The sequence below is a fragment of the Ictidomys tridecemlineatus genome, chromosome 6 (genome assembly GCF_052094955.1).
Source record: "Ictidomys tridecemlineatus isolate mIctTri1 chromosome 6, mIctTri1.hap1, whole genome shotgun sequence".
Lineage (NCBI taxonomy): Eukaryota > Metazoa > Chordata > Mammalia > Rodentia > Sciuridae > Ictidomys > Ictidomys tridecemlineatus.
In genome coordinates, this window is record NC_135482.1 from 102,882,657 (window position 1) to 102,907,356 (window position 24,700).

Below are 24,700 nucleotides of genomic sequence, written 5' to 3' on the forward strand. Positions count from 1 at the left end.
TTTAAACCATAGAAGGTTTTTATTTCATCTTAAAATCTGAAGCTTAATTTTTCTTGTATATTATTATTGGCTGACCTCTATTTTCTTTCAGAGCTTGGCATATAATATTTCAAGACTTCCTGTATTTGAGGGTCTGGGTTGAGAAATCAGCTGAGATCCAAATTGATTTCCCTCAAAATGTAACCTGACATTTTTCTCTACCAGCCTTTAAAATTCTATCCTTATTCTGTCGTTAGACATTTTCATTATAATGTGCCTTGGTGTGGGTCTATTGTAATTCTGTATGTTTGGGGTCCTGTAATCCTCCTGTATTTGATTTTCCATTTCATTCTTTCAATTTGGGAAGCTTTCTGGTATTATTAAATTTCAAAGATTCTGCATGCCTTTATATCTCTGTGTCTTCATCTATACCAATAAATCTTAAATTTGGACTTTTCCTGTTATTCCACATTTCTTAGAAGTTTTGTTTATGGTCTCTTTACATCCTTTCTCCATGATCAATTTTATTTTCATGATTATACGTTTTGTCTTTATTGCATGAAACTGTCTTCCAAGTGGTCTCATCTATTGGTCATGTTTTCCATTGGATTTTTAATTTAGTTTATTGATCCCTTCATTTTGAGATTTTCTGCTTGATTTATTTTCAGAATCAATCTCTTTATTGAAGTGATCTTTCACCTCCTGAATTGCTTGTCTGTTTTTACTCCTTACATCATCCTTTGCCTCACAGATCAGTTTAACTATGTACATTCTAAACTCCTTCCCTGACATTTCTTTCACTTTGGTGTCAATGTATTTAATATAATATTAGAGCATCTTTATTTGTTTTGGGTTCTTTGTTCCCTTAATTTTTTATGTTGTTTATATGTCTACCCATCCAGCAGTGTGTATCTGAAGCAGTACAGTTTACACCATGTAGACTTCTAGTGTACCTGAAGGTTTTCAATACCTTACCATTAAAGGGGAGACAAGTAATAACAGCAACCAATGCAAATAATATACAACTTTAAACCAAATAACTCCTACTAAGACATCTACAGTTTTTTCACAATAAACAGAAATATGTTCAGCTATTGCCTACATTAAAAATGATTTCAAATGGTAAGTAAAGAAAGAACAGAAGTTGTGTAGGATGTGATGATTATAAGGATGGAGGAGAGATGAAGGAAGAAATAAATTAAAAGAAAAGTGAAAGAGGGAATAATGGAGGTTGGCTGTTAGGAGAAAAGTGAGAAAGATAATCAGGGAAAACAGATAAATGAGAGAAAAAAATATATATATAGTAAATTTTTTTTAAAAAAATTGAAAAAGAAAAAATGAAACAAATCAAGACAAAACTAAAATGTACTAATCAGACATCCTAGTCCTCTATAAACAAATGGATGAGTTTTAGTTTCAAAAATGGTGGAAATGTAAGATAAAAAAAGAAAAAGAAAAAATTTTGATAAAAGGTTGAACAATTGTTTCTATTGGAGTTCAAAAGATTCTTGGCTTCCCTTCTCAGCAGTTAGGAGTTGTCTGGAATATGATGCTTGCCTCAGGTGAGGTTGCTAGGGTGAGAGAGTTAATTCTGGAACACCTGAAGGTGGAACACCTGAAGGTGGGGTTTAGGCTTAAGTATGCTCCAGTTTCTTTACTGAATGCCAATTCATCTGGAGATTTTAAATCACCACACCTCCAGTGGTGTGCACCACACCTCCATTGCCAGTGGTGTGCACATCCCTCCAGTCACTGTGACCTCCTCTCCTGCATAGAAGCCTGCACCCCACAAATCTTTGGGTTCCACTCATATGATGTAGGAGCCAGTTCTTAGCCCCCCGCCATTTTACCTGCAGACCCCATGATTCCTGGCTTCTGATTCCATTTTCAAACAATCTCTCCCATCCCTGCACTATCAAATTCTTAGTCTGCCAGTCCTTCATTCTTGCTAGATTGGAGGAGGAAGCTGGTGGGTTTCCACAACTAGTATTCCCCAATATAAACATCTCTCCATTCTTGAGTTTCTCCTGGTTACTTAGGCATGCTCTCTGTCATGCAGCATGGGTTTGCCTGGCTTGTTTTTTAAGCCAGACTCAGTCTTCCAGAATTCAGCTCCCTCAGCTGCCAGTCCCTGCAGTGAAGCTGCAAAATATTTTCTTCTGCTGTCATCCACATGCCATTTCTGAGAAAAAAAATGCAGTTTCTTTCCTGTATAAGGTTATTGTTCAGAGTCCCTGACTATTTAGTTGGGCAGAATATTGATCTCTAAACATTCTGTACCCTGACATGCCTGAGTCCTCCTGATAAAGGAGGTTCATTTAATTGCCTTATTGCTTTACTTCATTTGTGGCAGTACATGCTGATTTGTGTCTCCAGCCAATACCATGGCTGGAGAGCTGGGTATTTCTTCTTTATTTTATTATATTTGATCTCCAGAATCCCTGATCTATTTTGAGTGTCCAGTATTAAATTCCAGTAAATCCTCCCCTAATAAAAAATTACAGTAAAGCCTCCCTCAATAAAGATTTCATTCGCCCACCTTACTGAAAATCTGCCTGTCTGCTTTCTTGATTTCATGCCATGGAGTGGCCAGGGAAGCAACCTCTCTATTCTGCCATCATCCTAGTATCCTCTCAGAGGAATATTTTTAAGTAAGCATTATTATTTATTGAAATTTATAGAGAACAATGTATATCAGTGAATTCTGGCTCCATTCTGTACGTCAACCGGATCATCAAAGAATATTAGCAGCTCCCAGAAATGGTGTGCACATCCCTCCAGTTACTATGACCTCCTCTCCTGAAAGAATACAACTCTAACTTCTGCTGCCAAAATAAATTCTTGTCAGGTATTGACCTTATGTAAAATCATGCAATATGTTCTCTTTTTGTGTCTATTTGGACACAACATAATTCTTAAAATTAACCCATGATGTTATTTGTAGCTGAGTTTCATTTAATTTTGCTGCTGTAGAGTTTTTTGCCAAATGACCACATGACAATGTACTGATTCTTTCAACTCATGTGGAGATTTGACACTTCATAAATGCCCAAATAATGATCCTACAAACTACCATGATGATATCTTTTGGTGCACATATGTTTGTACTAAGTTTTTAACCCTTGTTCTTTTACTTTCACTATCCTAACATGGTATTCTTTCAGGGGTAAAATACTCATTCTTAATGAAGCACAACTTAAAACTGTTCCTGTAAATATATTCTTGTCCTTTAAAAATAGAACTTTTCTACCATATAATCAGAAAAAAATAATCTATGCTGCAGTCTGGCTGGGCACAAGATCACAAGCCACTCACAGCCTTGTAGATTCAAACAGCAATTCTTTATTCCCAAACTCACACTGGCCCTCTACAAACACGTTCTGGGGAAATCACATTCTCCAAAAAATTCACGTACTCCACCAGGCTTTGAATACCAAATACTTTCTGAATCCCACAAGAACTCAATGGGAACTCAAGGACTGGGCATGACTGAGGCAGCAGGATATGCCCTAATCCCAGCAGGAATAACCTTAAACCTGGAACAGCCCTAAACCCAGATTGTCCTAAACCGGGAACACCCTAAAACCAAGGAGCGGGATACTCCCTAAAACCTGCAGGATACACCCTAAACCTAGATCTGCCCTAATCCAGTAGGATCCTCCCTAAACCCAGATCCACCCTGGTCCTTGAGCAGGGTCACCTTGCTCAAACATACATGCAATGTCACAGTGAATGTCCAAGGCAAGTCCATTTCCACGAGTCCTTCCTCTAAGCAACATGGGGTACGCTGGCAAGGAAACTTCAATGCATCATTCCTACTTGGCAGTGGCCCTCAGCATCCCCCCCCTTCTGATTAAACAACAAGCAATGTGGCTTAAGGACCGTGCCTGGTAGGTTGTCCAATTCAACATATGGTTCTTACCCGTCATGGGAAAAACTGACCTCTAGGCATCAGCCTCCTGTCTTAGGTTGATACCACTGCAATTGGATCATACCCATCACTGACTACCAGTCCAGCATACAGCCATACTTGTGGATAGGCCTATGCACCAGTGGGGGGGGTGAGGTTCTTGCCTCACCTCTGTTGGCCCCCAAATTTAGCCTTGGTGCCAGTGGGGGGGTGAGGTTCTTTGCCTCACCTCTGTTGGCCCCAAAATTTTAGACCATCACTAGCAGAAGGGAGGAGGATACAGAAATGCCATGACACCAAGCCAGTTGATGGCTCCTTTGGAAAAATTGCATCACTAGTGACACCATCAGCAAAGATATGCCAGCACTACCACAATTCGCTGCACCAAACGATAGTTCACAATGCATGCAAGTGATATATAATCCAGGCAAGCTCTGCAAGGGGAGGAGTCTATCAATATGTCCATTTCCTCCCAAAGTAAATCGACTCCTTGATTGAGCATTACTTGTTGAGTTATATTCATTGATGCATCAGTTTATACAGTTTACTGTGACAGCTATCATAGAAGCTCTAGTTTGGTTTTATCTTAGTCTTCACCTGCACTGGGTTGGAGATAGGAATTCTGGCAATGATGCTAAAGAGACATTATCCTGAACAGAATTATTAAATATAATGAAAAGGAAAGGTGAAAGTAAACAAACAAATCTGATAACCACCTTTAAAAACAATCCTTAACAGCTGTTTACCTAATTTAAATTAGTAAGCAAACAGATCTGTTAACCACCTTTAAAAACAATTCTTAACAGCTGTTTACCTAATTTAAATTAAACCATTTAAATCACGTAAATAATAAAAAATAATAATTCAGATCCATTTTTTCATGAGCGCTCCTCATATACGAAATATGGACATACACACATACAGACATACAACACAAAACAGAAGTATGCACACATAACATACAACACATAAGACAATAGTAAAGGCCTTGTAGCTTTACCTAGGTGAAATCTCCATTGCAATGTTTAAAAACTCCAGAGTCAAAAAATAAAACTGATCAGAAAAACATTAACCTAGGTTTGTATGAGCTTAAAAATAAAATAGAACTTTATGATGTGGGAAAAATGCAATAATAAAATAGATATTGAAAAAAAGCACCCTGGTTAATCACTGTCGCAGATGTAAGAATAGCCAAGCTAGAGCTCTGGATATCAGCTATTATGGATTTGAGTCAAATCATCTTCTTTTTCTGTAGAAATTGCTTTAGTTAATCTCTCTGGAATCCAAATTGGCTGCTGTTCTCCCTGTGGAAAAACACAAACGGAACCCCGACTCCAGACAATCACTGGGTCAGGACCTTTCCATTGTCCTGTTGGAATATCTTTCCAAAGTGCCATAGGCTTATGTACATTTTTTGGATACATATGTCTTTCCACAGCACTAAGTCCTGATGAATCCAAATTTTAAAAGTTTAGAGTAAAAAGGGTTATTTTAAGTTTATCTTTGGGGGATATATACCCCTTTCCAATTCCCTCTTTTTGCTTTAATAAGTACGTTTTAATAGTTTGATGAGCTCTTTCAACTATGCCTTGTCCCTGTGGATTGTATGGGATTCCTGTTATATGAGTAATGCCAAATGTTGAGCAAAATTGTTTAAAAGAGGTAGAAGTATAACCAGGAGCATTATCTGTTTTTAACTGTTTTGGAACGCCCACAGTGGCAAAATTTTGTAAGCAATGAGCTATAACATCTTTAGTTTTTTTCTCCGGCATGAAGGGAGCCCATCAAAAATCCAGAAGAAGTATCAACTGTAACATGCAAATATTTTAATTTTCCAAATTCTGGCAAGTGTGTGACGTCCATCTGCCAAATATGGTTAGGTATCAATCCTCTAGGATTGACTCCAAGATTAACTTGTGGTAAAAAGGTCACACAATTTTGACATTGTTTTATTATTTGTCTAGCTTGGTCCTTAGTTATTTTAAAAACGCTTTTGTAAAGTATTAGCATTGACATGGAACCGTTTATGAAAATTTGTAGCTTCTTCTAGTGTAGAGAAAATATGTATGTCATGTGTAGTTTTATCTGCTAAATCATTGCCCAAACTAAGGGCTCCAGGCAATCCTGTATGTGCCCTAATATGTTCTATAAAGAATGGATCTTTTCTGTCCCAGATTAGACTTTGTATAGTGGAAAACAAAGAGAAAATGGTAGAGGAAGGGGAAATCCTATCAGCATCTTCAAGGGATATTATAGCATTAACTATATACTGACTATCGGAAAATAAATTAAATACAGAATCTTTAAACATCACAAAAGCTTGTAAAACTACATTAAGCTCTACCTTTTGAGCTGATTGTTTAGGTACTAAAAATGTAAAAGTTTGATCAGGGGTAACTACTGCTGCTGTACCATTATTAGACCCATCAGTGAATATATTTGGAGCATTCATGATAGGTGTTTTCTTGTCATTTTAGGAAAAACTATAGGATGCGAGGACCAAAAAGACAACAAAGGATTAGATGGTAAATGATTATCAAATGAAACATTAGATTTACACATGATTATTGCCCAAGTATTTAACTCATTAGCTAACTCATCAATTTTATCCATAGTATATGGAGTAATAATTTTATTGGGAGAAATTCCAAACACTCCTTTTGCTGTATTTGGATCTGATGGACCTTTTAGAATATCAAATAAATGGAGAAATTCCATTTCTCCATTTATTTGAGAAATTCCAAACACTCCCTTTGGGTGTATTTGGATCTGATGGACCTTTTAGAATATCAAATAAAGGTCCCTATTCTCCTGTTGGTATGCCTAGATAAGGCCTTATCCAATTTATGTCTCCTAATAACTTTTGAAAGTCGTTAAGTGATTTGAGTTGATCTACTCGTATTTGAATTTTTGGTGGACGGACCATGGTTGAGGATAATAGAACTCCTAAATAATTAATTGGAAAATTTAATTGTACTTTATCTATTCCTATATCTAGATTATAATTTTTTAACAAGTTTTTGAGTGTGGCATAACATTCCAGCAATGTGTTTTTATCTTTATGTGCTAATAATACATCATCCATATAGTGAAATATTTTTAGTTCAGGATTTTAATTTCTAAGTGGCTGGATTGCTTTATTAACATAGATTTGACACATTGTTGGACTGTTAGCCATCCCTTGAGGGAGTACTTTCCATTCATATCTCTGATCAGGACCTTCATGATTTAATGCAGGGATAGTAAATGCAAAACATGGACTATCCTCGGGGTGAGTTGGAATCAGAAAAAAAAAAACAATCTTTAATATCTATAGCTACATGCCAGGTTTTTGGCAAAGGAGACAATTGAGGAATCCCTAATTGAGCAGGTCCCATAATAGCCATCTCATTATTAATGGCTCTTAAATCTTACAATAATCTCCATTTACCAGATTTCTTTTTGATGACAAAAATGGGAGTATTATGGGGAGATATGGAAGGTTGTATATGTCCTTCCGCTAATTTTTGTTTGACCAGATCATGGGCTACTTGTATCTTTTCTTTAGTCAGGGGCCACTGAGGAACCCATACTGGTCTTTCTAATTTCCAAGTAATTTTGATTGTCTCAGTGGACCTTTCTAAAAATCCAACCCATGTCTGTTTATTCCTTGATCTATTTGTATTGGTGCTGCTATAACTTGTTCTTGTTCTCCTAATCTTTTTTCTTTCCTAAAACCTTGTCTAGCCCTAGTAGTGGGTGCATTAGGATTGATGTTATTTGTTAACGTCAAACCTAATTGATCTAGGACATCTCGTCCCCATAAATTTATGGGAAGATGATCCAATACATATGGCTGTATAGTTCCTTCACATCCTTCAGGATCCTTCCAATCTAATATCATTGCATTTCTATGGGGATTAGTAGCCACTCCTAGGCCTCGAAGCTTTTGAGTGGCTTGTTGTAATGGCCAATGTTTTGGCCATTCTTGACGAGATATGATGCTAAGGTCAGCACCTGTGTCCAGTATCCCATTAAACTCATATCCTTGAATATTTAGTTTTAGCATTGGGCGAGAATCTAAATTTAAAGACAGCATAGCCCAATCTACACCTGTGGAGCCTAATCCCCTGGAACCTCTTTCTACACTATGACTGGAGAATTTATTATGTAGGCTGGGTATTATTAACAACTGTTCTATTCTATATCCAGGTGAAATTACTTATATACCTCTTGGAGAACTAGCTATAATTTTTATTTCACCTTCATAATCGGGATCAATTACCCCAGGACTTATCATAAGTCCTTTTAATGTATATGAACTACATCCCAATAATAAGCCTACTGTTCCTTTGGGAAGAGGTCCTTTTACCCCTGTGGGAATGATTTGAACTCCCATCTCTGGAGTTAGTACTGCTCTGGCAGAGGCACAGATGTCCAACCCTGTGCTCCCTCTGGTTTGTCTGATGAGGGATCTGATGGACAATGTATCCTGGGCACTACCCTGATGGGGTTGCTGGTTTCCTCCAGTGCTCCATATATTTGTGGTTTTGGGCCCCAGAGCATTGGGCCCCCCTGTCCATTTTTTGGCAACAGAGCCCGATGCCTTTCTCCACAATATCGTGGATAAACACCTGGTCCTTGTTCATTTTTTGATAATGGAGTACCCTGTATGGTGGTTTGAGAACAGCATTCATTATCCCAATGCCTCCCTCTATGGCATCGTTGGCAAATACCCGGTATTCTATTCCTTTGATATCTAGTTTTGTTAAATCCTCCTCCTATGGGGCAACTCCTTTTAAAATGTCCTGTTGGTTCACAATTATAGCATGTTTTTGGCCTGGCATCTAAAGCCTGTTGTACTGCAGCTGCCAAGACTTGCCCTTGTTCATTAATATCTCTACATAATTTAATGTATGTGTTTAAATCTTCATGTCTCCATGGTCTAATAACCTCTCTGTAGCAACCATTTGCTTGGTCATAAGCCTGTTGTTTTATTAATGGCATTGCTTGTTCTGTATCCCCCAAAATTCTAGCAGCTGTTTGAATAAGCCTATCTACAAAGTCAGCCTAAGGTTCATTAGCTCTCTGTATTACCTTAGATAGCTGACCTTGTAAATCTCCATGTCCTTGTAAAGTCTTCCATGCCCTAACTGCGTCTGCAGCAATTTGTGCATATATAGCAGGATCATATTCAATTTGTTGCCGTTGACCCTCATAAGGTCCTTTTCCTAACAACATATCTAGATTTCTTTGAGGGTACCTGGCTGCTGCATTTCGCCTAGCTGTCTCCGTGTAAAATTCCTCATTGGCAACCTTCCATAACAAATATTGTCCTACAGTTAGCACAGATTTACACATGCTAGCCTAATCTGCTGGCATCATGTCCAAGTTAGTAATGGACTCGACCATGCTTATCGTGAAGGGAGCTTGGGGACCATAGGTTGTTACAGCCTCCTTTAACTGCTTCACTGTTTTAAAATCTAAAGCACGGTGAATTCGCTGCCCTCCTACCTGTTCAAGTACAGGCCATGCTAATCTTTGAGGTCCTATCTCAGGATCCCATTTATCAACTACAGGGTTTGAGGGCCACTCAGCTGTCTCCATTGGTGGGGCTGTTGGTTGAATTATGCCCTCTGGTGATAAAACGGAGTTAGTAACAGCCTCCTGTTGTAGCCTTTTTCCTAATAACCCCTTTTCCTTTAAATTTTCTTTCTCTGACTAGCTTGAGAGACCTTCTCTTTTGCTTGATCTAAAATGTCTTTCTCCATGGTCTGAACCTCTAACAATTTACTTAACACCTTTTCAGTTTGTTTTTTACTAATTTCTAATCTACCATAAAGATAACGCAACCCAATAAGATAACACAAAACAAAACCGCAATTGAATGAAACAAAAACAGAATAAAAAATCATTGTATCAATTTTCTCTTCCTCAGGGCCGACAAACTTCAAACCTTGAGCCAACCATTTTTCCCAGTTTGCCTGAGAAATTTCTAGAGACAGGCAACTTGAAATAAAAACAAAATAAATCAAAACAAGAACACATTGTTTTTTGAAATGGTCACCCATTCTCTCGCCTTCCCTCAGGGGCAAGCAATTTCACATACCTCCAAGCTTTAGACGTTCCACGTACAGACCACCAAATGCCGCAGTCTGGCTGGGCACAAGATCACAAGCCACTCACAGCCTTGTAGATTCAAACAGCAATTCTTTATTCCCAAACTCACACTGGCCCTCTACAAACACGTTCTGGGGAAATCACATTCTCCAAAAAATTCACGTACTCCACCAGGCTTTGAATACCAAATACTTTCTGAATCCCACAAGAACTCAATGGGAACTCAAGGACTGGGCATGACTGAGGCAACAGGATACGCCCTAATCCCAGCAGGAATAACCTTAAACCTGGAACAGCCCTAAACCCAGATTGTCCTAAACGGGGAACACCCTAAAACCAAGGAGCGGGATACTCCCTAAAACCTGCAGGATACATCCTAAACCTGGATCCGCCCTAATCCAGTAGGATCCTCCCTAAACCCGGATCCACCTGCAGGATACATCCTAAACCCAGATCCACCCTGGTCCTTGAGCAGGGTCACCTTTCTCAAACATACATGCAATGTCACAGTGAATGTCCAAGGCAAGTCCATTTCCACGAGTCCTTCCTCTAAGCAACATGGGGTACGCTGGCAAGGAAATTTCGATGCATCATTCCTAATTGGCAATGGCCCTCAGCAAATCTACAAAAACAATTTATACATGTTTAATTACTTTTCTTTTACATACATATGCAATCTTTCTGGGATTGGTATTGTATTATGCTGTGTGTTGTTTGAAAAACAGTTTAACATTATTCCTCTGGACATCCAGTTAATACAGAATGTTTACCGAAAAGGTCACAGTACAGTAGCCATTACTGCTTGGAAATAAAGAGCATGCAGATATTTCTTAATCTTGTTCTACACTCTGTTCTGTTCCATTATGTCATTTTCTAACCTTGCAGCTATGCTTACCTGCTTAATTATTATAAGGTTATATTATGTCTGATTAAATTTCCCTAAAGATTAAAGTAACTGCTCTTATTGTTTGTTTTTCTTGCCTAATGTGTTGATCATACTTGGTCTTATGCACTTCACATAAATTTTAGAAACATTTTGATATATTGAACACAAAAAATATGATGACATTTAGATTGATATTGGCTTTGGTCTACACATGAATGTGTAGATAATTGACTTAAAAGATATATCTCTAATATCTCTGAGATTTATACATAACTTTTACTAGGAGTACTCCCAGGAATTTTATGTTTTTAATGCTGTTAGTGTTTCTCTTAGGAAATGTCCTAGGAATGAATTCCCTTTGTTTCTATTTTATTTTTTATTTTCTCTTTTTAGATATACATGACAGTTGAGTATATTTGGACATATTTATACAAATATGAAGTATATCTTATTCTAATTGGGGTCCTAGTATTGTGGTTATAGATGATGTGGAGGCTCAGTATGAGGTATTCTTATATGTACATAAAAAAATTGTGTCCAATTCATTCCACTGTCTTTCTTATTCCTAGTACATTTGGGGTTTTATGAGTTGGTTTTTCTTATTTCTTTCATTCATTTTCTTTTATTTTCTTTTTTTTACAATTTGAGAATTCTGAAAAAGCTAGGATAGTATAAAAGTTCCAGGTAACCCTGACCCAGATTCCACAATGCTACTATTTTCCTATATTCTCCCCTCCTTCTGCCACATGTGTCCTGTTACATTCATTTATCCATGAATATATAAAATCTTTCTGAATGACTAGTTAAGAGTAGATGGATAATATGAGTTCCCCTTTACTCCTAAAATACATTCAAGAATTTCTTACATGATCACAGTATAGTAGCCAAATACCATATACTTATTATAATAATATTGTGTAGTGCATTAGCTTTGATCATATTTTTATCATTTTTTCTAAATATGATATTCACAGCAAAAAGGATACAGTAATGTGCTGTGTTTAAGTTCTCATATTTATATAATCTTTTTATTATGAAACTCTTAGAATTTTTCTTTTCTTTTTATAACAATATTTTTTAATAAAAGTCAATAATTTTATAGAAAGTCCCCATTTTGAGCTGTGTCAATAAGCAAAATGGTTAAGTACTAAAGTATATTTAAATTGATACCTGAGATTCCTCTACATAAGTGAAAATTGCCTTTGACTTTTTTACAAAGTAGAAATTGAAACTATATATGTCAGAAAAATTAGTCATAGAACACAAGTCTTCCTGAACTTTTTGCACATGAATTTTTGGTATTGCAAAGAGCTAGTGCTATAAGTATTATCTACAGCCTGTAGCAATCACCACTCTCAATTTAGGTGAACTCACTTGGCTTACATATATGATACAGAACATGGAGTACTTGTTTTTCTGTGTCTGGGATATTTAACATAGCATGATATCCTCCAATGCCATCCATTTTGCTGCAAATGACAGTACTCCATTCTTCCTAATGGCTATGATACCACAATTTCTTTTTTTTTTTCCTTAGTAGAGACATTTTACTGGAGATAGGGAATAGGGGTGGGAGGGAAAGGGAGGGAGAGGGGGAATAGCATTTATCATGAATAAATTTATTACAGAAATAAAATGTATATTTCTAAAGAAAGATGAAGAATGCTTTGCAACAAGCACTCACCATTTTATATCTTGAATTATGACCAGTTAAGGATCTTATTTTTATTTTATTTTATTTTGTGTGTGTGTGTGTGTGTGTGTGTGTGTGTGTGTGTCCTGGTACATTTATTTCTTTTTTTGCATTACAATTTTTAATACACCATTATATCATAATTTATCATATCTCTGATTATATATAAGGTATGTTGACACCAAATTCGCATGTTCATACATGTATTTTGCATAGTGATGAGGGTCTCCTTCCACCATCCATGCTATTCCCCTTCTCCCTCCCTTTCCCTCCCACCCCTATTCCCTATCTAGAGGTAAACTTCCTCCCTTGCTCTCCCTCTCAACCCCATTTTGAGTCACCCTCCTTATATCAGAGAAGACATTTGGCATTTGTTTTGGGGGAGATTGGCTAACTTCACTTAGCATAATCTTCTCTAATGCCATCTATTTCCCTGCAAAAGCCATGATCTTATTCTTTTTTTATTGCTGAGGAATATTCCATTGTGTATAAATGCCACAATTTCTTAATTATTTTGTCTTTCAAAGGCACATGGGTTGATTCCATATCTTAGGTATGGTGAATAGTGCCACAATGAACATGTGAATGTAGATTACTCTATTTCACAATAAGTATAATGGTCCTGGCTGCTATTGCTGCATGATATATTCTCCAAATAAATAGCTAAACAAGTAAATAAAATAGCAACACAAATGAAAAACACATTTTATTTTTCTCATGATTCCTGACTCATAAATTTGGGAAAGGCTCTTGGCAGTTGCCTCTGGAATCTGTCATAATGTTGCACTTGAATGTCATCTGGAGCTGAGGTCACTTGAAAGCTTGACCAACCTGGGAATCAAGGATAGTTCATTCACATGACTAGCAGCTTGAAGTTTACCTGGGGCTGCTGACTGAACCACCTGCAAATACTCTCTTCCACATGATATTCTCGATTCAGTAGATTTCGCATAAAGCAAACATCCTAAAGAGAAGGAGGCATGAATGTTTAAGCTACATTCCTAAGTCAAGCCATGTTCATGCAGACTTCACCACATTCTATTGCTTATAGTCAAGTCATCATGGTCAGCTCAGATTCAAAGGTAGGAGTAATGGACTCCAAAGATCAATGAATAGAGCATCATAAATTTTGTGAATATTTTTTAAAACTAAATGTGTACTGAATATCTGATTTGGTATATCTTATAAGTAATACTTTTAGCACTAACAATAGTGGTCTTAAATACCCAAAACTTATAGACTACATAGTCACCATGTTATTCAAGTCCCTATTTATATTTTCTATCCTTGTCTTTCTGTGCTTTATTCTTTGTAGTTTATGTCCTTGTATTTGGCTATATTTATTCTGTGGTAATCTACTGTTTTTCAACTCATCTTCTGGGTTCTGGCTTTTAGGTGTTAATTTTTTAACTCTTGATTTTTTAGATTTTTGTGATCATTTCTCTGCCAAGATGCACATCATTTAATCATTATTATTTAAATTAACTATAAAGAAACATCAATACTAATTATATAAAAATATTTCCCAATTTTATCCTTTTTCCTCTTTGTTCTGTATCTAAACTCTATTTTATGTGGTATTTTTGATCAACATTGAATTTGAAAAACTGGACAAAACTTTTAGAAAGAATTTTATTTTGCCTCTTTCAAGTACTTTATTTAAAGTAGAACACTTTACACAAAAACAATTGAAGTTTTGAGAAACTGGGTACCATCCCTATTACAAAATTTTTTTAATTCACAAAATATAATACAATATTCACAGTTGTTTAATATGATTTCTTCTCTTTGGTCCAACCTAAATTATATTTGTGTTCTCCCAAGGCAATCCAGCAAACATGCTGACATTTTCAGTCTCACCTTCTACCTCTGAATGGGCAAATGCCTCCCAGGGAAAATAGCTGATCCCACTTTTACTTTTCTCTGAACTTAACTCCAATAGTCTTGCTGTCCTGGGAGCTGTACAATGCTCTCAACCAGCACTGACACATTCACTTTTTCCTAAAATCACTTCTAGATCTAGATATAAAGCACAAGAGTCTGCCAAAACCAGAAGGAGAAATCTCCATTAGGAGATTAGCTCTGAAGATAAGAAATTACTGACAAAATTACCTACAGCTTTCAGATGCCATTACTAGATTATTATGTATTTAAATTTAGTTTCCTGCTTTCTATCCCTTTCTGTAGGAAACCAGACCCAGCTGCTGCCCCAGTGCAATGACTCCTGGTCTGACCCAGCAGGCTCTGCAGCCTCAGAGGGCCACACTGCCAACTGCTCAGGTGAGCAAGGCTCCAGCACCAGAGCCTTCCCATTCCCTGTGCAAATGCCCACTGACAGGACCCTGTGTCTCCTCAGACAGCAGACAGCTTCGCCTGGTGGATGGGGGCAGTCACTGTGCTGGCAGAGTGGAGATCCTGCAGCAGGGCTCCTGGGGCTCCATCTGTGATGACAGCTGGGACCTGAGTGATGCCCACGTGGTGTGCAGACAGTTGGGCTGTGGAGTGGCCCTTGAGGCCACCATCTCTGCTCACTTTGGAGAGGGATCAGGGCCCATCTGGCTGGATGAGCTGAACTGCACAGGAGAGGAGGCCCATGTGTGGCAGTGCCCTTCCCAGGGCTGGGGGCAACACGACTGCAGGCACAAGGAAGATGCTGGAGTCATCTGCTCAGGTCTGTAGTGCACACTGTGCACAGGTGGGAGAAGTGAGGGGGGTATGCAGGATGGTATCTGAGCCTTAGGGCAGAGGAGGGTGAGTTGCTGATAGGGTGAAGTGGGAGGAGGCTCCTCCCACACTACCTGTCACTCTATAAGAGAAGATGAGGTACTACCATTCCTACTGTGGCAGCTGAGCTTCTGCTCCTTCCTTCTCATCCCTGTCTCATGAAAATCTTTCTCTTCCGTGTCCACTTGACTGCAGACCTCATGCTTCAGTTACTGTGGGTGCAATATCCTGAGACCCACTGTATAGATTCCTATTGCTGCTGTAAAAACTTACCACAGGGCTAGTGGCTTAAAACAACACAAATTCAAGTCTGACCCTAGTCCACCTGGGCTATCAACACAGTGTCATTGGGCTGCATTCAGCTGAGGCTCTGGGAAGACTAACTTCCTTTCCTTTTCCAGCATCTAAAAGTTACCTGTATTCCCCTTCCTTCTTCAAACTGACCAACTGGCACACCTCTGACCATTTTTTTTCAACTTCACATCTCTCTCTGACAAGGGCTCAGAAACTGTTATCTGCATTTGAGAATACAGGTATATTGATGTGGTTAGATTGGCTCACATGATTAATCCAGAATAATTGAAAATAATCTCACCATTTAAAATCCTCATCTTGATCTTGTCTGCAAATCCCCTTTTCCTCTTAAGGTAACCCTCATTACAGGCTCTCGGGATCAGGAACTGACATATCTGGGACTTCACTATTCTGTCAATGCACTGTCCATACCCTCTTTCCCAGGGTCTGTCAGATGTTTGGTCAGGTAGTGTTTCTTTTCTCCCTGCAAGAGCCCCATCTCGGTGTTCTGCCTGTTCATTTTCCACTATGCCATTGTCACAGAAATAGAAAGAGACATACAAGTAAGTAAAACAGGTAAAAAGGATAAAAATTTTGTCTTTCTACTCAGAGGGCATTTATTCAGCAGAGTTAACAATGAGTACTCTCTATCTAGGGATTAAAAAAAACTAAGGATAAAATACTCACTATGTCCTGTTTTCCTCCTCTTGGTTTCAGAGTTCCTGGCCCTCAGGTTGGTGAGCAAGGACCAGGAGTGTGCTGGGTGGCTAGAGATTTTCTACAACAACACCTGGGGCAGTGTCTGCCACAGCCCCATGGAAGCTGTGACCTTGTCCGTGATCTGCAGACAGCTTGGCTGTGGGGACACTGGGACTCTCAACACTTCTGTTCCCCTCAGAGAAGGTTCTAGACCTCGTTGGGTGGATGGAATCCAGTGTAGGAAAATGGACACCTCTCTCTGGCAGTGTCCTTCTGACCCTTGGAAACAGAGATCTTGCTCTGCAAAGGAGGAAGCTTATATCATGTGTTCAGGTAAACTTGTTCCCTATTCCTGTGTCCTCACTCTGGAGGTTGTTTTCAGAGAAATTCGTATTTTCAAACCAAAGTAATGAGTTCAAATAAGTCTACAAGGTGAAAGTTTGAAAAGAGATTATTTAAGCCTCAACTTACAATCTTGTTTCAATGACAGAAGTAAGTAAACCTCATTTATGTGAGAAATGCCATGGATATTAAACTAAACATGTGGAAGCATGAACTTATCCTCCAAAAAACCATGTAAGAAAATGGTTAGTGAAGGCTATAGTAATTATCCTGTATCTCCTTAGAAGAGTGAGGAACTTGACCTCAATCGGGTAAATTATTTGCTAGGTCCTATCATTGTGTTAGTTTATTTTTTCCCACATGTAATGAAGGTTAAACCTCTCAGCAATCTGTTCATAGGTATCATGGTGATCATTTAATCCAGATGTGGAAACTAAGGTTAGGAGTAAATACTTCTTCCACCCAATATCATCAAGACAGTGTGGGAAAACTTGGGGAATCCAGTACTAGTGGGTTATCTTTGAGCTCATTGTCTTTTACTCTGAAATCCATCAACATCAGTCAGACAAACTCTCAGGTCAGATTGTTGTGACTTGTAGGTAGAAACTTAATTCTGTGCTGGAGAAGAGACAAGAATAAAATACTGTCCTTGTCCTCATTGAGTTTACCCTAGAGCATGACTACACACACCAGCCATAATGTGACTGTCATGAAGTGTAAGGTGCTGTGGACATGGGTAATTTGAGGAAAAGAGGAATTATATTTAGGTTGAGAGCATTTGATCAGTGTTAATACTGAGGTGTGGGAAGCATGGTGACTTAGAGTTACTGATAAATTCCCATCAGGAGCAGAGTAGGAAGAGGGTGGGAGAGTGATGCCTGATTACTTGGAAGGGTAAAAAGAGCTTGAGGCCTCTCCAAGGCATGGCTCCAGTAACAATCTTGTTGCAAAGCTCTTTGTTAATCTCCTCTGCCACATCATGGGGAACTCCTGTGAGATGAGGGGCCTGGTCTCCCCTTATTTTTCTCTTGAACTGATCTCCTCACAGTCCCAGCAGTCTTGGTTGATACTACCTCCTTTGAGCCTTTATCCAAATGCTACTGCAAACTAATATGCCCACTTCATCCCTCTCCCAGAAAACATTCCATGGAGCCTCTTGGAATTGGAGGCGATCCGTCTTCCAATTCCTTAAGACCTGTAATGTCCCCTTCAATTTCATGTTCTGATAAAAACCTGGCTGTCCACTGAAAACAATGATGTCCTTATCATTTGGAGGCTCTGTGCTTCCCTTTCAAAAGGATATTTCTGGGCCAAATCTTAGAATAAAAATATTCCTGCTTTCCTTTGTCATTTTCAACAATTTATTTTCTTTTTCTTTGTGTTCAGCTACTTGAAATATGCCCCATGAGGTGGCACCAGCTACCACTTCTGTTGGTGTCACTCTCCAGCCTGGTCACACTCCCTCATCCAGGAAACCTGCAGTACCAGCTCACCAGGCTCCTCTGTCTCCTGTTCCTGGTGCTGCCAGAATCCTTGAACATACTGAGATAACATCCTGGGCTTCTCCAGTCCTGAATTTCTCCCTTTGAAGCATTCTACTCCCTTGCATCCCAGCTCTGTGTATGGCCACACTATTGACCATCACTAACTGTCCAGCTTGGGATCTTGATTGCTTTGTTCCCTTGTTTGACTGTTGCCTCTTCTCCTATGGTACATATTCTTGACACTCCTGTTCTAGATATTTCATCCTCACACATATTCCAAATGTTTTTCAGTTTTCCACTCTCCTCATGATTGTACATGTTCTTCTTACCCTGATTAGAAAACACGATGCCTCATTATAAACCTCCCCACTCAAAACCTCCCCTGGTCTCTTCTCTCAGTCAAAGACAAGAATGGTTTTATCAACTACCTAATTCTTCCTTGCCTGTACTAGATTGACAAGGGTTGCTGAATCGTGGACAAGTACTGTATCTTGTTATGATGTGAAATTACCCTGCTAGTCTCTTTGAATATGTGACCCAATCTCTGATGGATCCTCCACACTGTCCTCATACAGTAGTGTGATTCTCTCATGTATACTCTTACCCTCTCTCTAACATGACATTTTACAAATTCCCTGATCTCCCTCACACTGCTCTTTAAACTACATCATAAAAATGATGGTCTTGCTTCAAACTTACCTGGACAATAGAAACTTTCAGCTATATTCTTTTTTGTTTTTTCCTTATGGTCACTCTAACTTACTAATTATTATTCCTGGAGTGATGCAACTTCTTTATTCAATATCTAAATTTTAGACTCTGTATTCTTCCTTGCCTCTTTTCCATCCCTTCTCTCAATGATGATATCATTCCACTGACAGCTCCCAATACAAAACTCCATACCTGATCTCTGACCTTAAATCCAAACTCATATATTTCATTACCAGTGGGCCCTCCCTTGAATATATAATGGGCAGTTCAAATTTGGTTTTCAAATTAGAATGTTTTACTTCACCCCTTCAAGCCCTGCCTCTACCTTTTTCTCCCTGTTCTATTCTCCACCCCAGTTAATGCCACTGTTGTTGCTCAGTTACTTATTCCCAGTCTACATTCACATCTCCATTTTACTCTTCCTCCGATTCCAGTGTAGTAGCAGTTTCTGTGTCTCTACATGTCCTAAATCTCTCTACTCCTTCTTTCCTACTCTCAGTTCAGGAAAGATCACTTCTTGCTTGAACTCTTACAGCAATCTTCAGTGGTCTTTGTCATCTATAACATATTGTCTATTTAATGCTGGAAATATGCTCATTTGATTACCAAATTGACTAGTGAGTTGCTGTGTGGCAGGTGAGCTGCCTTTAGAAGTGACACTGGCACATTTCTTTGTGGCTCCCAGAAGTGGAAACAACAGTAAACCATGTCTCAGGAGTCTTTAACTAGCCTAATTAGCAGAAATTCCAGGGAGGATGTAGTCAGCTTGTTGTTCTCAGACTTTAAAGGACTTCCCATGGAAGAGGGAAGAGACTGTGAGCCACTCCAGGGGTTGAGGATGTGACTCATGGGTGCAGATTACTGTGTGTTGGGTTTGGGTTCACTCTAAATTTAAATAACACTAAAGAACCTCTCCATGTGAGGACCCCCAGGGAATGAGTAATGCTGTCTGTCTGGGCAATGAGCACTGGAAGCATGAAGAGACAGCCACCCTATCTTCTCTTAAGCTGTGCTGTCTTTTTTGCTCTTTTCCCAGAATCAGCCACATGCTTGACACTAGGGGATTTATGTTCTTCCTTCTAGTTTATTTTTGGTGTAGTTAAACAATATTTTTCCTATTACACTGAATTGCCAAAACCTTAATTACTCATTGAAATCAAGGAAGACATATTAAAATATAAAAGATACATTAGTGACATTTGCATAACCCCTTGTCTATTCTTATTCCCACAATGTAAACAGGATTAATGGACTGGTAGTTATTATTTTCCCAATCCTCCATTTTCATAAATTCCTATCTAACCTCATATAGTGATAAAAGCATTTATCTTATTGTTTCTTTTTATTTGGTTTTACAATATTGGTATTATATTATGCTTACTATTTTTATGTTGGCTTTCATAACAATATATTATGGATATTCCTCAAGTAGAGCTCACTATTTTGTAAAAAAAAAAAGCTTCATAATGTCACATTTTTAAGAGATTAGTATTAGCGTTTGCATAATCATTTTCCTATTTATTCATAATAGTTTTATATTTTTCCCATCTATAAACAAAATTGTAACAAATAACCTTGCACAAGTAAGACCAAACTCTTAGGTTTATTACTACAAGATGACTGCCAATGGTTGTAAGATCACAGGATATCTACTTTTTGAACAGATGTTGTCATATTACTTTGTAGGAGCAATTGTTTTCAATTAATATATTGTATCTTGATGGAAAACACTAAGAATTTTTTTATAACTCAACCGTTAATCTAAACTCAAAGAACACAGTGTAGCTCAAAAATCAAAAAGGGAACACAGCCACAAATCTCTGCTAGGAACAGCCTGAAAACCAAGGAGAATGTGACGATAAATAATGGTTTTTCAAAAGACTTACTCTTTTCCTTTTCCTCACCTTATTTTTTTCCTTTACCTGTAGAGGCTGAAGTGATAATAAATTATAAAATTAGGTACTGATGATGTTTTTTCTTGCAATAGACTCCAAATATTGAGAAATAATGAAACATCCAATCCTGAAAGTGAACAGCCACCAAAGAGAGGTCCTGCCTTCATTTCTAGAAATGTTTTCAGCATAGCATAGGAGGTTGACAGAATAATGGGGATAATGTGTACCCCTAATGGTGTTTTAGAACAAATGCCATGTATGTTTTCTCTGTGTTATTTTGCATTTATATTTATTCTTTTGTTTTGTTTTGCTTGACTAGATGTTACCTTTATGTCCTTTCATCAGTTAATTTTCCTCAGCGTACTACCTGCTTATATAATGTTTTTATCTTGCCAGCTAACTATTGTCCACTTATTAACTTTTCTTTGAATTCTACTTGTTTTATTTATGTAAAAAATATTTTTTAATTTATTTTAAAAATGGTTTTAATTAATTTAAATAAATGCTTTCAATATTGTAATTGTTCATTAACAATACGAGTGCTTTGAGTACAAATTACTTTTGGGATTACTCACTACTTATATTTTAAATGTCTAATATTTATTACCACAACACATTGTCATTAACTTACATTTTTATTACCTTTCTGATTAGCATGAATTCAAAAAATATTTTTCAGCAGATTTTTACTCATATATTCATTTAATCAGCAAATATTTATCAAGCCACTGTTCATAGCATTCATAGAAAGTCACCCCCATACATACTTCTAATGAATACATTCAACACACCAGGCATTATCCTGTTTGCAGGAACAGAGGGAGAATGAGGAGAGGTCCTTTTCTAGTGGAATTTTCTGCGTTATGTGTGTCTGTGTGTGTTTAAGTGTACACACACAAGCATGTGCATGATCATTTTTGTGTTTGTTCATGCAATGGGCACAGATAAAACAAGTAAACTGATAAAAATTTCAGCTGCTGAAAGGGATATGCTCCAGGGGATGTCTCAGTAACCCAGCCTGTTAGACTACTTCTGAGGCCTATTACCTCCACCTGTCACCTGAACTGAGACCAGAACCTTAGACAGCCTTGTCTTCAGGCAGGATCAACCCAGCTGCCAATTACAGTGCTACCCCACTGTTTGCTCCTGCAGGAAACAGACCCAAGAGCTGTCCAGCCACTGTATCCTGCACAGGTACCTCATCCCCTCCCACCTTCCCCATGGCTTCCAAGGGCTCCCTTCCTCCTACCAGGGAGTAAGAGGAGGTGTTGCTGCCTTTTCAGACAAAGAGAAGCTCCGACTCAGGGGAGGAGACAGCGAGTGCTCAGGGCGAGTGGAGGTTTGGCATGAAGGCGCCTGGGGCACTGTGTGTGATGACTCCTGGAGCCTGGCAGAGGCTGAGGTGGTGTGTCAGCAGCTGGGCTGTGGCTCTGCCCTGGATGCACCAGGGGAGGCTGCATTTGGCCCTGGAAATGGAAGCATCTGGCTGGATGAGGTGCAGTGCAGGGGCAGGGAGCCCTCCCTGTGGGCCTGTGCTGCAGCACCCTGGGGACAGAGTGACTGCAAGCATGAGGAGGACGCTGGTGTGAGGTGCTCTGGTGAGTAGCAGGACCAGGTGGGGGGCCTAGGGTTGAAGGAGTGTGTTTGCATCTAGAGGGCTTCCAGGTTGCCCTGCTGCCCTGAGCTCTGGAAGGCTGTGCCCAAACTCCTGGCATCTGGAAAAAAAACTATGTGCCAGCGGTGGTGGGTGGGACCCAGAGATATTCCCAGACCAACACAGTGTAATGATTCCATTTTCCTTCTCTTCTCCCCAGGTGAAAGGACAACAGCTCACCCCACCCAGAGAAGTAAGTGGTTCTTTTGCTCTGAACCAGGTAACGAGGGAGATAAGCAGATTTTCAGTGTTCTGCACTATGGAGTCTACACAGTTCTGATGATCAGGTGTTAGAAGAAGCCATCACTTGTGTTAAATTAGAGCAGTCAGAGAGCTCCAAAGCCTCATCCACATTTATTTTATAGAAATCTCTTAAAATCAGAATCAGAAGATAGTTGACACATCCCAGAGCAGGATCTAGGATGGTAATATCCTGAGATTCATGATATATAATGTCAGGGACTTCATGGTCCTGAGGACTGCAGCGAGGACCAGGATAACTGAATTCTCCTGAGCTTATGGTCCTCTCTAAAGACTCATGACCTTTTTCTTCTTCAGGCACCAGTTCAGCCTCAGCCACTGTCCCTGGCATCTTCTCCTTACCTGGGATCCTCTGCATGATTCTGGGAGCCCTTCTCTTTCTTGTCCTCATCATCCTGGGAATTCAACTGCTCAGATGGAGACGACAGTGTCAAGGTGGGGCTAGGGAATGCTGTGAGCTGAAAGTATGCACAGATAATATTGGACCAATTGTGGGGCTTTTTAAAGAACACATTTTAGTCTTATTCTCATTATATAAGAAACTGCCTTCTCTACCATGGACTTGGAGACTTAAAAGACATGATTTTGACCTGGGTTAAAAAATGGAGCCCTCAAATATGATTTCCCATGTGGACAGTACTAGTGGAGACTGGGTTTAAGATCAAGGGATGGGCATAAATCTAGTTCTATCCCAAGGAATTACAAAACTAAAGAAAGGGATCCTGGAAGCCCAGAGTAGTCTCTCCAAGAGTGTGCATTGGAGAAGATTTTGTCTGTTGGTAAGGCAACGACTTCCATGAGCAATGCCTGAACTCATTCTGCTTTCCATAGCCTTATCCACTTTTGAAGATGCTGTTGATGAGGTCCTGTACCAGGAGATAGATTACCCCATAAATCCTGAGAAGAAGAGCCTGCTGAACAGCTCAGGTGTGTTCCATAGCCTCCTTTGTTTGTATGAGTTTTCCATCAGTGTGAGAATCTTCAGTAAGCAAAGACCACATGACTAACCCAACTTCATTTGGCATACTTGTTAGCTTTCTATTACTAAAATAAAATACCTGAAATAATCAAATTATAAAGAAGAAAGATTTATTTTGCTTTAATAAAAAGAGGAAGAGATTGGAATCCTATAATCCTTTTCAAGAGCATGCTCCCAACAACTTAATACCTCCCACTAGTCTCCACACCTTAAAGGTTCTACCTTTTCCAACACCATTTAAAACATGAACTTTTAGAGATATTCCTGGACCACTATAACAATTATCAGCATCCTTCAATGGCAGGAGCTCCAAGCCCTCTCTCTATAAGTATGACATTGGACCTCCTACTGTGTTTGTCTATTATGTTTTCTCCCAACTAGGATCCATTTCTAATGGCTCAGTAAGTCAGCTACCTTATTACCTAGGGGACAATGAGGGGACCCTGAATCTGCCCTATGTAGTAGAGACAAGTCTTCCCTTAGATGGTGGGGGTGAGAAACAGGTTATCATCTGAGAAGAACTTTGTTGATTAGGATGGGAAGGATCTCTTCCTTCAGGTTCACAACTACTTTTTCTCTTCACCCACTCTGTCATCTCAGAAAGGGAAAGATGAGATTCTAATCTATTGGTTTCCATAGCTACTTCTGTATGGTCACAGACATACCTCAAATATATCATTATAAAATCCAAGGCCATAATCTTAAAAAGAAAATTTGAAACTGATCATCTTACAAATTCCATGGCATAAGAGAACTTTGGGAAATATGGATTTGACCCTGAAATACAGGGATGTATGAACCATTTTGTGATTTATGTGAATACTAAGACCAAAAAAATGAACTTTATAATCCCCGGAACACAAGGAATGTTTAGTACCTGTATTTATCAATCATTGGGAGCTCTTCTCTACAAAGGACCTAAGAAAAGAGGACATTCTGGACCTTCCCCAAGTTGTAAAAGTGGAGAGTTCCAAGGATGAAGCAGGTCCAGGAGGCTCTTTCAAGACTGAATCATAAGAACAGCACAGCACTAAAGGAGATTGAAGTCCATGCCTCCTGGGATTGAAATTGGTAGAATAGCCTATCTGTG

The 24,700-nt window shown here is 38.8% G+C and overlaps 1 protein-coding gene across 1 annotated transcript in view; it reads left to right on the top strand.

The window, feature by feature from the left end:
• The window catches only part of LOC144365087 (antigen WC1.1-like), a 51,644-nt gene that overhangs the window by 15,801 nt on the left and 11,143 nt on the right, over positions 1-24,700 (top strand). The window contains exons 5-12 of the mRNA XM_078015889.1: positions 14,755-14,847; positions 14,924-15,238; positions 16,303-16,617; positions 21,869-21,910; positions 22,000-22,314; positions 22,531-22,563; positions 22,929-23,066; positions 23,463-23,558. Of these exons, the coding sequence (XP_077872015.1) occupies positions 14,755-14,847; positions 14,924-15,238; positions 16,303-16,617; positions 21,869-21,910; positions 22,000-22,314; positions 22,531-22,563; positions 22,929-23,066; positions 23,463-23,558 (1,347 nt within the window). The remainder of the gene's footprint in view (positions 1-14,754; positions 14,848-14,923; positions 15,239-16,302; positions 16,618-21,868; positions 21,911-21,999; positions 22,315-22,530; positions 22,564-22,928; positions 23,067-23,462; positions 23,559-24,700) is intronic.